This window comes from Manduca sexta, chromosome 9 (genome assembly GCF_014839805.1).
Source record: "Manduca sexta isolate Smith_Timp_Sample1 chromosome 9, JHU_Msex_v1.0, whole genome shotgun sequence".
Lineage (NCBI taxonomy): Eukaryota > Metazoa > Arthropoda > Insecta > Lepidoptera > Sphingidae > Manduca > Manduca sexta.
In genome coordinates this window covers 2,926,798-2,943,330 of record NC_051123.1, presented here as the reverse complement: position 1 = coordinate 2,943,330, position 16,533 = coordinate 2,926,798, and the positions used below count along the sequence as shown (strand labels likewise).

Sequence of the window (16,533 nt, the reverse complement as noted above, 5' to 3'; positions counted from 1 at the left end):
CCAATAAATAACTATTTATTATCTACATTATATTTGAATAATCAAAGAAGAAATCCTTCATAATATATCAATTTTATAACCATATCTACTCGAGCCTCGAGGTATATCTCCTAAAGAATGTTATAAATGCCTAAATTATGCTATGTTCTTTTTGCTTTACATAATTATTATATGATTACATAATATTTAAAGTACATAAAAAAAAACAATATGAATAAAAATTACTAAGAAGGATAATGTCTGTACTTTATAAAATTCTTTTGTCCTAATACTTACATTGAGAACGTGTGGTCATAATACACGCCATCCGCTGCCAATGGTCAGTGGTGGTTCTGACACTCTCGATCTAATGTGCGCACGCGCAACGCGTTTGTACCGTCTGTGGCGACTCAAGCGCAAGACCCGAAGAATATGGAAACTGTTCCGATAATGAGACTGGTTGTGTTCACGATTTGTGTTTTGGTGAGTTATTTTTTTTTTTTTATAAAATCTAAAACAAATTTTTTAGGAGTGTTAGAAATATATTTATTGTAAATTTTGTAGATATTATTCGTTTTTTTATAAGTTTTATGCATGTATAGTCGATAATTATATTATTACTTGAAAATTAAAATCCTTATTAATTTAAAATTTCGCCCAAACATAAATAGATTTCTTTTTTTCGAATTTTTTTTTTCTTACACAGATCGCCATTTTATTATAAATTTAAAGAGATAATTATAATAATTTTATTAAATTACTTATACAGATTTAATCATTTGACTACGGAACTTTAAAGCATAGGTATATATAATTTATTCTACATTATTTTTCCTAATATACTGGTGGTAGGTCTCTCATATGTGATAGTCCGCCTGGGTAGGTAGCAATACAATGTCTATTTCTGCCGCCAAGCAGCAGTGTGTAGTCAATGTTTAATAGAACATCGTAGCCAGTGTAACTTACTGGACATAATAAGACTTACTTAACATCTCATGTCTCAGGATGTCAAGCGCAGTGGAATACCAAACAATACTTTGTAACTCAAGGTGTTGAATGGTGTTTTTATTGTTTATGTCGTATCGCTTATCATCAGGCAAACGGCAAGCTCGTCTCGTCATTCAAAACAATAAAAAATAATATTTCCCCCTATAAGGAAGATCAGTCTATTTATCTCTGGCACCTTGGCACTGAAACGTCAATTACTATGAAGTACACGGACCTCAAGGTCAATGTTGATACGTGACGAGGAACTATGGAGATCTGTTTCCGAGACGAAAATGAAGAGGTACACGTGATTATGTTTTGATATCCTTGAGGGCCTGGTTTTCGAAATATAAGTAACCATAACACAAATTAACATAAATAAAGCAGAAGAGTTCAAATGCGCTAATATCAGGAACTATTAAACCGAATTTCATTTGTTTTTACTAATAGAAAGCTATATTACTCCTGAATGCTGCAGACTTCTTTTTATCTCGGGAAAATATGAAGCAGGTGTTTTATTACGGAAAAACTATTTCACACACGTACTAGCCAAAGCTAGTTATAATATGCAGGAACCGTTGATATTTTGTTTGCAACATTGTCTTTCAGTTAGTGAGATCAATGACATGAAATTTTCGTATTATTATGGATTTAGAACAGTGTGTGTGCCTATTTGCTATTTTATTATTATCATGATTGGGTTTTTCTGTTCAGTATCAGCCCAGAGTCTGGAATTTGTGCCATATGAGGCGATATGCTAGTCCTCTATAATATTATGGGACAATCACACTTGGCGAAAAATGGGTGCCCTGGTTGCGCCTCTGCATACCCCTTCGGGGATAAATGCGTGATGTTGTGTGTGTGTATCATGATCAGTGATTCTTGAACAGCTTCCTTCAAAATTTACGGACTAACCTATTGTAAACGGATTGCATTCAGCGATAGTATATATTTTTTAATATCAAATCATTTAGATATTTCGATGATAAATGCAACCACAAACTCGTCTTTAGCTCCGTTAATATTGTGCCAAAAATCAACCAAAAAAAAACGGTTTTAATTTTCTGATTTTTTAACATTTCGTAGTTTAGTGATAATAATGTGGGTGTATTTCTGACTGGAAGTGTGATTTTGCCGCTGCGACGAATTCGCTTAGAGTAGTTAGTAGTGGCCTTGGGGATCGTATAACTAATATTATTGATATTTATTATATTAAATTTTATACTTCTTTATTTTCATCTATAGTTAAAGTACCTACTTGTAAAATGTTATTTTTAGGAAGATAAGTATGTGTTTTTATTTAGTAACGCAATATCAAAAAGATCCGTTTTCACCCATTTGTACCTGCGAAAATTCTGTTTTGACATCCATCATACAAACGTAATAATTAATATGTAATGCTTACGTTTCGGCCTAGAATACTAAAAAAAAATAATGTAGCCTTCTTTACTCAGAGACAGTGTACCTTTCCATTAGTAAAAAAATCATTAAAATTCTTTCAATATTTAAAATTTTCTTAACCAGCAAACTGGCAAACTTTGTTTCATTAGTTGATTTATCATCAACCTTTTAAGATTAATGGATAAAAGTGTAAATGTGAAAATAAAAAAGGACATTCCGTCGCAGATATTTCTTTTAATTGGGATCATTATTGGTGACAAAATACGTGACCACAAATATCTTATTTTTATCGCTTCTTAATTAATCTTTCTCCGCCAAAATGTCTCTTTGTTTATTTAAATCTTTAATTCATTGATATATTTAAGGTAAGGTATATACATGCATCACAAAAATGGTCATTTCATATGGTCTTGTTTGTAAACGTCTTTGTTTTATAAGGGTTCGGGAAAGTGACCCCACTGGACCTGATGGCATGTAAATGGAATCCAATAGAATATCGACTGACGAGAGATGATTACCCCGCGGCAGTCGACACAATTATGCCGGCCTGTTGGAAATAGATACACACAGGCCGATCCCGGAACGCGGCACACTTATTGGATCACTATGGCGGGTTTTAACACCTTGTGTACGGTGGTGGCTATCCAGGCGGATATAAATTATATCCTACCATCAGTAAAACTAATCTGTCTGAACTGGAAGTAGAATCCTACCCGTTATTGGGTTTATATAACTTAGTGTCCGTACGTCACGTGGGTCCCTCATTGAAAATCAGCGCTACAGTATCGGTCATGCTGGTACTGCAGCAAGAAGCTGAATGAGGGTTCCTATTGTTGGCACAATCGTGTATTTTTCTTTATGTGTTTTGTTTTTCTCTGCTTATATTGTACATGTTATACTGTTATTGTCCCAATAATAAATCTTTTTTTCTCTTTCTTTCTTCTTTCTTCTAGTAAACGATATAGGGTCGGAAAAATATATCCTAAAGATAAACTTAACCTCACACTTATACAAGTCCGTGGTTATTAACTACGAGTTTCTACCATTATTGATCTTGAACAATTATTCATAGATTACAAATATCTCGGTGCCATGCAGTGGGGGACATTTATCGCAGCTCTAAGCACACAATTAAGTCTCTATCATCTGTGAACCTGAACAAATATTCGTAGATTACAACTATCTCGGTGTCTTGCACGGGGAGATGTTTGTCGCGGCCGGGCCCTAAGAATACAGTTAAGTGAGTATACCTCATGGTTGCCAATTCACATTGAGGCCTATGAAGGCTCGCGAACGTTCTCTGGCTTCTCCCCTCTAGCCATCCTAAGAGGTTCCTTATACTTCTCCTCCACTTCCTTCCCAACTATCCTCCAGGTCGATCTATCTGCAGTCTATCCTGCAGTCGCTATGTCGGGGGATTCCGGTATCCCATTCGCAGATTTCCGCTGACTGCGTGGTAAGAAAAAAAAAACAAAAGAATTGTGTTTGTGAGGGAACCTAAATTGCGACTTTGCGTTTTACAAGTGGCTATACAACTGAACAGTCTTAGTTAATTAATTTATTTTTAGGAAAACTTACAGATTAATAAGTATAACATCAACTGAAAGTGGTAATAGTTATCTGATTCTGAAAATGATTAATGATTACCAGGCCGTATTAACCCTTGGTTTTTTTCCGAGCAGAGCCACGGGAATTAAATATGTACATAAACAAAAAATAAATAAGAGATTATCTTCGCTCGTTTTTATTCACAATCAGTGATTATGTCGGTCAATGGTACATCATGATATTGAATGTAAACTGCATTTAACGTTAAATAAGTTTTAATTATTAATACTGGAAGAGATATCCTTGTATCCTGTACAGTGCCGCTAAGTTCTGAGAAGGATCATCTGTATGTATACATTTTTTCTTTATGAAATCTGTATAGATTTTAGTTTTAGATTCCTTTTTGTTGCCAGATTGTTACTACGTATTATTTATATATCTAACATGGAAAAAATTGTATCATGTGTTAAGTATGTATAAATACAGATAATTCTAGTTAACTGGCAATCCTGCCCTTTTTAAATACATTGCTTGCACTGAGGAGTATGAGATTTGGTATGATTAAAGTTCATAAATAGGAGTGTAGAAAAATAAAATTCATGTATAATGTAGTACAATTCGCCGGTCGAATTCCGACTAACGGACGATCACTAATATAGACAATTATATCTATACTATTATGTAAATCTGAAGATTTTGTTTGTTTGAATTAATCTCAGGAGCTACTGGTTCGAATCGAAATTTTTTTTTAGTGCGGATATCCCATTTATCGAGGAAGGTGCTCGGCCATATTATATATTATCACGCTTTAGTATAGAAGTTTTCGCGGTGTGAAAAGCGATAAAGCGGTATGTCTAAGAGATCAAACCAGTATTTTTTAAATAGATGGGTAATTGTATGGATGTAGTATTTTTTTGCAGTTTAGACATAAGCAGCTTTCGTTTACAAAGTAAATGAGGATGAGGATCTATCATCATATCAAAAATTCTAGCAATACCACCTATAAATGAAAAACTAGTTATTTAAACGAACACCACGAGAGAACAAACAAGTTTTTACTCTATGATTGCACCTTGAATTAATTGGTTATAGACGTAAAATAAATGTTTATATTTAACAATGCAAATCATGATTACATATTATATAATAAAATCTTTCGCTATGTCCGTCTGTTTGAACGAAATAAACTCAAAACTACCGAACGGATTTAGATGAAATTTGTAATAGAAATAGTTCGATACCTTGGGAAGCACATAGGTTAGTTTTATGACTTTTATCACGGAAAAATTAATTCGCGCCGACGAAGCCGCGTGCCAAAGCTTGTTATGTTAATAAAGTGAAAAGAAATAACTGACTAAATTCATATTCTTGATAAACCAGTTCATTTAACATAAAAATTATATAGAAGGGACAAGTCTTTGTTTTTTTTAATTCGGTCTTTACAATAATCCTAAAGTCAGACCGGGAGGCCTAGTTTTTGATTTTCAAGTCGGATTAAAACTTTGTGTGGGTATACGTCATGTGCCAAAGATGAGGTAATGTTGCCAGGAAACTAGGTTCCTAGCACCATTTGCTGGTAGGTTATATTTTATATTCGCCCGGATAGCGACCACCGTATACAAGGTGTTAAAACGCGCCATAGTTGTCCACGTAAGTGTGTCGCATTCCAGGATCAGTCAGTGTATATCCGGTTCCAATAGGGCGGCATAATTGTGTCGAATTTCGAGGGGTAATCATCTCTCATTAGTCGAGATTCTATTGGACCCCACTCACTATCAGGTGCAGTTTGCCGTTGTAGTATAAAAAAAAATGGAATTGGATATTTAAAATGGGTTGATTTCAGGCACGTGGCCAGTTGTAGAATAAATGCAAATCTATATCATTGGGTTCATGGTCGATACGCAAGCAGTACAGTTTCGTTTTATTTATCAAATAAAAAAAAATAATACAAATCTATTCTAAGAGTTAATAACGCTATAGGCATATTGATATATAGTTTTATTAATAACTTATCTATATTTTTATAGTTCCTAATGAATACTTCTGAGGAATTTTGCATAATTTTGGCACGCGTGAAAGCTGTTTAGATAAACTTGTTGGGCCAGAGACGCCACAAGGAGCCAGGGGATACATACATACATAGTATCATGTCTTTATCCCATAGAGGTAGGCAGAGACTATGGATTGCAATTTTGCACGATTCTGGCATACTTCTCACGCTTCCTCCACCTTCATCAATCTTTTTATACTATCCCGCCGGGTCAGGGTAGTTTTGCCTTAACTAGGAATGTCAGATACCTGCCATTCGAAGATTCGATGCGGTCGACCCCCACCGGCTCTTCCATCCACATTCGCCTTATAAATTCTCTTTGTCAGTCTTCTATCATCCTTCCTCTCCAAATGCCCAAACCATCGTAGATACAAACATATATAAATTGAAAATTTTTGCCAATTTTATGCCTAGGATATATATTTGTTTAATTTGGATCTTCCTATCTCTATGTCTACGGGTGCGTTTCTGAAATTTTCACATAAAGTAAATCCTCCAAGCACTTATGATCAATTCTGGGCGTTTCTAAAGTCACTCTCGCTTCTGTTGCAAAAAGTAGATTCTAGTACCGTTAGTATTTAAAATATTTTTTTAGTATTTAAGGTAAACAAGCCAGTATAATTGTGTCGATTGTCTCTCGTCAGTCGATACTCACCACTCCATGAGGACCCCGCTGCGGTGACAGTGCGGACGGTGGGGCCAATTTGTGGTACCCATATTTAAAAAAACCTTTAACCCATTTACCAGCGGAATGTTTGCCGGCAAACACGACAGCTACATGACATTACGTGTGTCACGGGAATATAACCTTATTATATACTTAATAATAAGGTTATTTTTCCATGACACGCGTAAAGGCATGTAACTGTCATGTTTGCCGGCAAACATTCCGATTCTAAATGGGTTAAGTATGTAAAGTTAATTTATTAACATTTAGGATAAATACATCTGTATTTAAGCTTCTACACAATTCCCTACTTAGGCATTTTATTTAAATTTATTTAGAAAAGGTTAATAAACTAATATACTAAATAAATATAAATACAAATTATCCTGCGATACAGGACTATCATAGTGGAGTGATTTCTTGCAATTTGTAACTATGTTATAAAAACTGTGGTCTAATAATGAATTAAATAAATAAAATGTATATAAAATTCGCCCGCGTGAAGGAGTTTTCCGGGATAAAAGTCCCACTATTTTCCCGGGATAGTAGCCTATAACCTCCCCAGGGTCTTATACTATCTCCATACCAAATTTTGCTTTCTTATACCACGTCCTATGTCACGTCCCGTTCCCGTGGGACCGGGATAAAAAGTACTCTATGTCCGTCTCCTGGTTCTAAGCTACCTCTCCACCAATTTTCAGCCAAGTCGGTTCATCCGTTCTTGAGTTATAAATAGTGTAACGAACACCACTTTCTTTTATATATATAGATTATGACAAATCCACACCGAGATTTAACTCATGTATTAGAGAAGCCAATAGTTAGAAATTAACATATAACATTGAATTATTTTAAAAATAATCGGTGATACTTCGATGTGAATCATTTAAATTAAAAACTGGTTTCAGGTCGATGACCCTAGGAAATGTTTCTGTGGGTTACATTATTATAGACCATATAATAAACGTATATTAGATTTGCACGCGGATCCGTCCGCGTAGAAGACCCTTCTTGGGATAAAAGTCCAACTGTGGGATAGATAGTTTATATTTGAATACTGTCTCTGTACCAAATACCGGGGGCAGCTGCCCCCCCCCCCCTCTAGAGGTTCTAAAACTCGAATGAATTCACCAATTCCATTCCTATTATTCCGTACGCTCAATTACGCTCTGCTCTATGTTATTGTTAAAGTGGGAGAGGGATGATGAGGGAGGACCATGTGCTCCCGACTTTACCTACAACTCATAATTTTCTCATTCTTAATAATGACTTGTCCCCTCCCCTTGTCCATCGGCTGGCGACGCTCTTGCCAAATACATATTTAACAAACATCTAAATGTCTTCACAGATTTGTGTTTTCGTAACAATATGAGTTCAATTTAACAGTATTATATTTTTATCATCGTAAATATAACACAAATAAAATAAACAAATGATGTGTTAAGTTTTTGTTTCGCGCACGGCATATTGACCCCAACAAAGTGATGTAGAAGTTTTTCTTTTTCTAAAAAAAAAACACACTTTAACTTTAAACAATTTTAATTAATTTAGTCTGGTTTTTTGCCTTTGCAATTCGAAGAGTTAGAACAAATTTTGATGAGTTTTTAATTATATCTGACTATGCTGTAACCTATCGAATTGGATAGAGTGCGAACTAGTATCATAATAAACCAGTTGATCCGAAACAGGAAGGTCAAGAGGTCTTTAGTTCAAATCCCGAGTCGGACAAAATTATACCGGTTTTTCTGTTCAGCCCGAAGTCTGGAATTTGTGCCCGATACGTCAATAGGCTCATTCCCTATCATGTGAAGAATCACACACGAGAAATGTGGTTGCCCTGGTTGCATTCTGCCTACCCTACGAGGATAGAAGCGTGATGCGTGTCTGGTCGAACCAGGAAGGTTTTAACAAAGAAAAGAAAACCCGGAAGCTCAGTCTATTAGGATTATCGTCGCCATATTTGTTTAGAAGGAAGCGGCACAACACAAACACGCTTTACATATATGATTGCTCTTTAATAATTAATTAATATTTATCTTGAAACCCGGCAGCGTGTTTGGACTAGTGAAGACGTGATCTAGACTTTGACTTCAGTTTGAATCGTGGAATAAGGATTTTTTGGAAGTATGGGCCATTAGCTACATACATAATGGTAGCCTGTGTAATTGGAATAAGGTTTGTTTTTGGGAGTATGAAGAAACATTGTAAGATACATTAACGCCTTTTTCGCTTTTAGGGGTAGATAGAGAAGATAAACACCTATTTTTTTTTTCAATTTCTTTCTTAACTATTAGGCCTATTTAACAGGAGCGAACCTCCCGATAACCGACCTATTCCTATAGGTCGAGTATATTTGTATTTATGATGTATAATAATAATACCAACCTAGTATTATATACTAGCCCACTGCTGGGCACGGGCCTCCTCTACTACTGAGAAGGATTAGGCCTTAGTCTACCACGCTGGCGTAGTGCGGTTTGGTAGACTTCACACACCCTGAAAATTCCTATAGAGAACTCAGGTATGCAGATTTCTTCACGACGTTTTCCTTCACCGTTAGAGCAACTGATAATTCACAAAGAATACACATAAAATTTTAGAAAAGTCAGCGGTGTGTGCCCTTGGGTTTTGAACCTGCGGACATTCGACTCGGCAGTCCGTTCCACAACCAACTAGGCTATCGCCGTTATTTTCTTTGCCGGATACCATTCCAGACTGATACTAAACAGGAAATACACAAAACAAAAATACCCCTGGGCTATTAACTTCTTGATTGCTCAAACTTTCCTTGCCTGCCAATTACTTTTGTTTCGGCTTTCTAATAGTTAACCTTATTTTTACATTTAAACCGGTGCTTTAAGTTGATACAATCTAAATACGTTTGTATATGTCTAATGTTTTCATCTTTCATAAGTCTTCGAGAAAACCACTTTTCTGCAATAAAGCTGTTTTTGTAGCGGGATATTGATAGTGTGGCGTGGTGGTTGGTAAGCCGGTAATGCAGCGTGAGGTTGCGGATTCAAAACGCGTGGCAAAATATGTTAATGTGGACCATGTATATTTTTGATCTGGTGTTTGTTCCTACTGTAAGAATTTGTTAGGGGCGGAAATCGAATCTACGATACATAAAAAATGTCCGTAATTTTTTTCCATATATCCATGTCACGATCCAAATTATGATTAGCTGATATTTTTATGTAATATAGAACAAATTGGATTTAGTTTAGAATCTGCCCCATCTAATGAAAATGCTTGGGAATCTTGTCCCAAGTAAATTATTAATGAATGACCCTTTAAAGTAAATCCTTAGGAATCGAAGCCAGGTTCTAAGGCCACAATTTATATTACACGTTGTTTAAACCAAGGCGTCGAGACAAATAAGTCTGCAATACGTACAGTAATTAAAAATTTCACTGCTTGCGTAACGTTTTGTATAAAGGCACAAAGCCATTCAGCCTAGATCATGTTAGACAATAAATATAAACGATAAGTATATAAAATGTGCCATTGTCAGTGGTCGTCCTTACGTGGGAACTACGTGATCTGCTTGAATTAGCGTGGCATTGGAGACGGGATATTGTGTACGAGCGACATCTAGCGGCGAGAGGAAATATACGAAGGGTTTGCAGGGTTACAAGTTTAAATCTTCTATACTTATAATAAATCTGTAGAGAGGTCAATTCTGTACATGAAATATATTTCCAAAATAACTATCAGGGGGTGATTAGGGATCGATACTGATGCCAAAAATGCAATTAGTAAAATTTTTGTCTGTCTGTCTGTCTGTCTGTCTGTCTGTATAACCGTTATAGAAACAAAAACTACTCGACGGATTTTAACGAAACTTGGTACAATTATTTGTCATACTCCTGTGCTGGTTATAGTATACTTTTCATCACGCTACAACTAATAGGAGCAGAGCAGTGAAGGGAAATGTTGGGAAAACGGGCGAAGTTACTCCATATTTTAATCTTCCGTCGCGTGTGCAACCTTAATGGTTACAGCTACGCAGAAATCATGTATGACGGAAATGTTCTCCTTAAAATTATGTAAAATATATCCCACGACAGCATATGTCTATCTTTTATGGTTGACTCACAATAACACGTGTAACTCCCGATAGCTTAGCAGTTCGAAGCATTCTTATTATATTTGTCTTCTCTTACGTTTATAACACTCTCAGTAATCCCTAATTAAAAATTTAACATTATAAAATATTTCATAAAAAAGAATCATAGAAATCGGTATAGAAACACCAAAGTTATACATGAAATACACTAATAATAAGCCATTACGTGTGAATACTGAATCATGCTATAAGATTCCTTCGATTTCACCAGGATCCCATCATCAGACCCTGACCGGACAATCGGACCACCTGCATACCACCATACATTAAAAAAACATCCCGACAAATTGAGCACCCCCTCCATATTTGAAGTCCGAATTCCACGCGGGCGAAGCTGCGAGCGGAAGCTAGTAATTAATAAAAGTTATAAGAATACTTATTAGTGATATTCAGTATCAAGAATCATTTAACACATACCTAAATTTGATTGAAACTGAATAAATTTATTTCCTTACATTTTGATTCTATTATCAAGTCTTATTTGATTATGTACTATTTGCATTAATATATTGTGGATTACACATTTTTATGAAGTTTTGTCGTAAAACTGCGGTTATTCCTAGCAATTAACGTTCTTACTCAAGACTAATAAATAAAAATTACTATATGAATAATAACAGCCACATTAAATAATTATGAATTAATAATGTAGAACAATAAATATTGAATTTTATGACAGCTAACACTTTACGAAATGTTATAAAACATAGCATTATTTTTAGATTTAAAAACGGTAAAAAATTATACATATTATTATTCTATAACAGTTAAATAATGATTGTAAATACGTACCCACAACCAATAGCGATACCACAAGAATTTAAAAATTATAATTACATGTTGCATAGCTTTGCAATGCTTTCATCTTCTTTCGTCATATTTTCACATAATATAAAACAGATATAATAGAGAGAACTAGAACTGTACATTTTAGAGGCGGTTATTTTAGAGTAATTAAAATTTATATTTAAAAATTGTTGCGGCGATAGCCTAGTTGTTGCAGAACCGACTGCCGAGACAAATGTCCGCAGGTGCAAATCACAAGGGCACACACCTCTGAAAAAATATGTGTTTACTCTTTGTGAATTATCGCTTGCTATAATGGCGAATGAAAACATCATGAGGAAACCTGCATACCTGAGAAATTCTCTATAGGAATTTTCGAGGGTGTGTGAAGTCTACCAATCCGCACTAAGCCAGCGTGATGCACTCAGGCCTAATCCCTCTCAGTAGTAGAGGATGCCCGTGTCCAACAGTGGGACAGTTACAGGGCTGATATTATAATTAAAAGTTGTGTTTAAACATTTTCCAATTTACCAATGATCATTGTTTATGTTTATAATGCTTATTTAGTATTTTGTCTTCCTTTGTTGAGTGACATTTTACCTTAGAGTAAGCGAGATCATTATTATATAACAGCGATAAACGAATACAGTATGTATTATTAAATAATTTAATCGTACCTGGGGGCGTAGTTTTACAATACGATTGTAGTGCTGAAGTCTCGGGTTCGATCCTTGGGTCGGGCAGTGATATTGGGTTTTTCTTGTCAGTAGTAGTCCGGAGTATGAAATTAAATAAAAACCTTTATCACTTAGGCGAACAAAGTTGCACTTATGATACGTCAAAACAATGTATAGGAATAATCATATTTATTTTTATTGTTTTATAATTTGTGCCCGATATGGCAATAGGTTGGTGTCCTATCACATCATACGACAAAATACATACAATACGGTGGAAAGTGAGTGCACTTCAGGGACGAAAGGCGTCAGCATGTGTATGTTTTAAACATAACGTTAATTTGAGAATCTGAGTAATGAGGAAATTAATAAATGTTATATCAATAATAATAAATACCCATATTTACTCAAAAAATCCCCACAATTCCAGTAAAACGATTAGTCTAGCAACATCTCTCAGACTATGAATACAAAATGAGGCAGTAAGCGAATATTTGTATATTTATCTACGTGTTTATGACAATAACGTGTCATGTCTGCAACAATATCTGTGAAATACACGTCTCTCGCGAATAAATTATATGAATTTCGTATTTCGGGATCCTTTTTGTATTCTATCTCTATTTTTACGTTGGGATTGTGTGACACAATTCTTAGTATTTTACTGCTTGTATTATTAAATAGTTGTTATCAATTGTTGTCTGCTATATGGATTTTTTTTTATTTTGTATTGTTTTTTTTATAATTAAATAGTAAACAATTATAAATAATCATTATTATTTGCAATAATTATCTATATTTAACCTAATGTGAATGTAATTTGGACTTGTAAATTTTTGTCAATATTTTTAAAATTATATTTGATAACTAGCTTTTGCCCGCGGCTCCGCCCGCGTTATAAAGTTTTCCAGGCTAAAGTTGTCCGTTATAAAAGTCACGCTATATATTTTCCCGGAAGCCTGTGTTCTTCCCAGGGTCTCAAACTGTCTCCATACCAAATTTTATCCTAATACGTTGAGTAGTTTTTGAGTTTAACACGTTCAGACAGACAAATTCAGCGGGGGACTTTGTTTTATAATAAATTTTTGGTATAACTTTTTAAGAGGAACAATTCCGTCATACATCATTGTTGCATAACTTTAACCGTTTACGCAGCGCACGCAACAGAAGCTCTCAAAAATAATATATTTTCCTCGTTTTTGCAACATGTTGAAACTGTTACTGCTCTGCTCCTATTGGTCATAGCGTGATGATATATAGCCTATAGCACTCCAGGAACAAAGGGCTATCCAACATAAAAAGATTTTTTCAGTTCGAACCGGTAGTTCCTGAGATTAGCCATTTCTGCTCCGCTCCTATTTGGTGTAGCGTGATGATATATAGCCTATAGCACTCCACAAACAAAGGGCTATCCAACACAAAAAGAATTTTTCAGTTTGAACCAGTAGTTCCTGAGATTAGAGCGTTCAAACAAACAAACAAATAAACTCTTCAGCTTTATATAATAGTAATAAAGTATAGATGTCGCAGTAGTCAAAGTTGCGTTAATGATGAGATGTGTATTCGTCTGCCAAATTTGAATTTCCCGCCCCCTACATTCGCCGCCCGGGGCACGGGCCCTGGTTTGATTTATTATAAGTATAGATGTTCTTTTTTTAATAAATTTTGTGCTGATAACAATAGAAACAATTCAAACGATATAATAACAGTTCACTATCTCCATACTAGATGGCGCTAAACGCGAATTTCGTTCCAGGCTTTCCAGCCATGCTGTAGTCGCACAGTGATGGAACCTGAGGAGTCGGTGGTGAGTGTGTACACCACACATCCTACCACGTCCGGTACTAACCCACCACTCGACGTCTACCATCAGATTGCGAATAATATTGCTGAGAGGATCACTTCGCCTATTTACAGGTAACGTAATTAAGTATTTTGGCTTTTTAATCTTGCAGTAAATATTTACATTATATTTACGTATTTATCCCTAAAGTAGGCAGAGACTAGTGGTCGGCGGGCAGCAGGGGGCTGTCCGCCTTAGTGCATTTCTGTGCATCTTTGCACATTTGTCGGTTAACCCCCGGGTTGGACGGCAGTGTGTGTAGTTGGCCTCACGCTGCCGTAGACGCCGAGGGCGTCCTTCGGTGCGCGGGGGCTTCTGAGCCCCCCCCCCCCCATAGGAGACGGGCCGCAAGGCGGCACCGCGCAGGGGCGGCTGCGGTCGCAGACTAGACACTTCAACGTCAGAGGAAGCCTGCAGTCGTCCCTAATACGCCGAACAGGGCCACCGCGGAGTTTTAGCTGGTAGGCCGTGCATAGGTTTAAGTTGTATATAGGGTTAGGGACTCGGCCCGGCGGTCGCCCGAAGGTCGTCATCAAATCCGGGCGGCTCAACGCCGGGTCGTAAGGCACGGTTACCCCAGCATAACCGCTCAGTCGCCCCCCACGAAGGCTGGGCGATAGTAATAAGGGACTTTCTCCGCGAAACCAAAAAAAAAAAAAAAAAGGCAGAGACTAGTGCCCATAAGTAACGGTCTTAAAACAGATTTTATAATATATTTTTGTGTTACAACTAAGTTTTTTCTTGTTTTCATAACATTATAATATATTGAAATGTAAAAGTTATTTTTCATATTATTTGAAGCCAAGTCGAATAATAAACTTGAAACAACTAGCATCTTTTTAAGTTTTTTGTTGGTATTTCAAACAATATAAGCATCAAAGTTGAGCATAACAACCCTCAAGCAACTATTTATTGCAAAAGCATAACAAAAAAATAACGTGTTTTTCCAGATTTCTTGGTATAGCGAATCATACACAAGAAAAAACAACGAAGAAACCATGGGACAAAATAGAAATACTAGATGACCCTGATGAAGCGACCAAACCCGACTTAAAACCTCTTGACAACGACATCTCTCAACGAGATGTCGAAGAAATAACCTCGGAGGCAAAGAAATCCAACAAACCAGAGAAATTCACCCTATTCTCTAGTTATTTGCCAGTTAAAAACGAAACGAATGATGCAGAAGGAATCGATGACGATTTATTAAGTCTAGATGATGTGGAAGAAGTAGAGAAGCCAAGAGAAGGACCTATAATATACATATTGGAGTTCTTCGGAAGCATATTCCAATTACTTTTGGGCGGCTTTTACAATCTTTTCAGGCCTTCTTCGAGCTAAGATAAGGTTTAAAGTGTGGTAAACAACAAAAGTAGAAAAAAGAGACACGAGAGTTCTCTTTTCGAAATCTTTTTAACAGCGGAGTTTAAGATCTTATGTGTTTTACTGGGAGTTCTTATTAGTTATTATATTATGTTTTCAGTATTACTTTCTCTGTCTTATAACAAGTCTTCAAAGTGTTTTATAATCGCACCTCCTATTCTGTTTTTTCTTCTTCATACCTATTTATTGGGATATAATATTCATAAATTACCCCACTTATAAAGAGGCTAATGCAGTTAATTCGCATAAAAATATTAAGACAAAAGTACCTAATTTAAACAAACATTTATTACTATTTGTATGCTCGTAGACATTCATGATCATTTAACATTGAGTGATGCTATATATTATAAACTTACTTAAGAACAAAATAGCAGTAATACCAAATTTTAACTGATCATTCTTAAGATTATGTAAATAATTTTAATTATCCACCTAAATATTCAGTTAGATTAAGTATTTATTTTTGTCAGTAATAAAAACCAAAAAGTATGCTATATACATTACGAGCTTTGTAACCTATGGTGTCGCTTCATTTATTAACGTCTATTTAAATTTTCGCAATCTAGTTATTATTAAGAAGCACCGTATTTGTACATCTGGAATAATCTGGAATGTTTATGGAAAGTGATCACTTACCAGGTGATCTAGTTGTTCTTTGCCGGTCTATGCATTAAACAAACAAGGCATATATATTGTTGCGTAACACTTTTTTGCTAGGATATATCAGTCTTAATAAAATAATGACACATTCCAAAATTGCCAATTTATGGGAATCGTCAAACACCAAATTTCTGTTTGTGACCTTTTAGTTTTTTCCCTTTTATTTTTAAGTTATAGCTTTAATTTTTTACCTATCTTTAATAAGCTCAATTTTATAGCAACTTCAAAAAAAAGGTAGCAAACAAAAATTAGTTTTCCGACGACTGCCACAAATTATCAATTTTGAAATAGGTCATTATTAAGAGTGCGATATTTTATATCCACCCAGCGACCACTGTACCCGAAGTCTAATACTCATCAGAGCACCCAAGTGTGTCGCGTTCCGGGATCAACTTGTGAATATGGTATTAATATAAACAA

The 16,533-nt window shown here is 35.5% G+C and overlaps 1 protein-coding gene across 2 annotated transcripts; it reads left to right on the top strand.

Moving 5' to 3' along the window:
* Positions 1–302: 302 nt before the first annotated feature.
* On the top strand, positions 303–16,256 carry LOC115448434. 2 transcript variants are annotated; one of them, XM_037436917.1, is made up of 4 exons: positions 382–462; positions 3,440–3,607; positions 13,981–14,141; positions 15,018–16,256. In XM_037436917.1, exons 3-4 carry the CDS (start codon positions 14,011–14,013, stop codon positions 15,406–15,408), a joined length of 522 nt encoding a protein of 173 aa, XP_037292814.1. In that variant the 5' UTR covers positions 382–462; positions 3,440–3,607; positions 13,981–14,010; the 3' UTR covers positions 15,409–16,256. The 2 variants fall into 2 exon arrangements, with proteins under 2 accessions (XP_030031729.1, XP_037292814.1); XM_030175869.2 differs by lacking the exon at positions 3,440–3,607 and having other exon boundaries at positions 303–462.
* Positions 16,257–16,533: the final 277 nt, after the last annotated feature.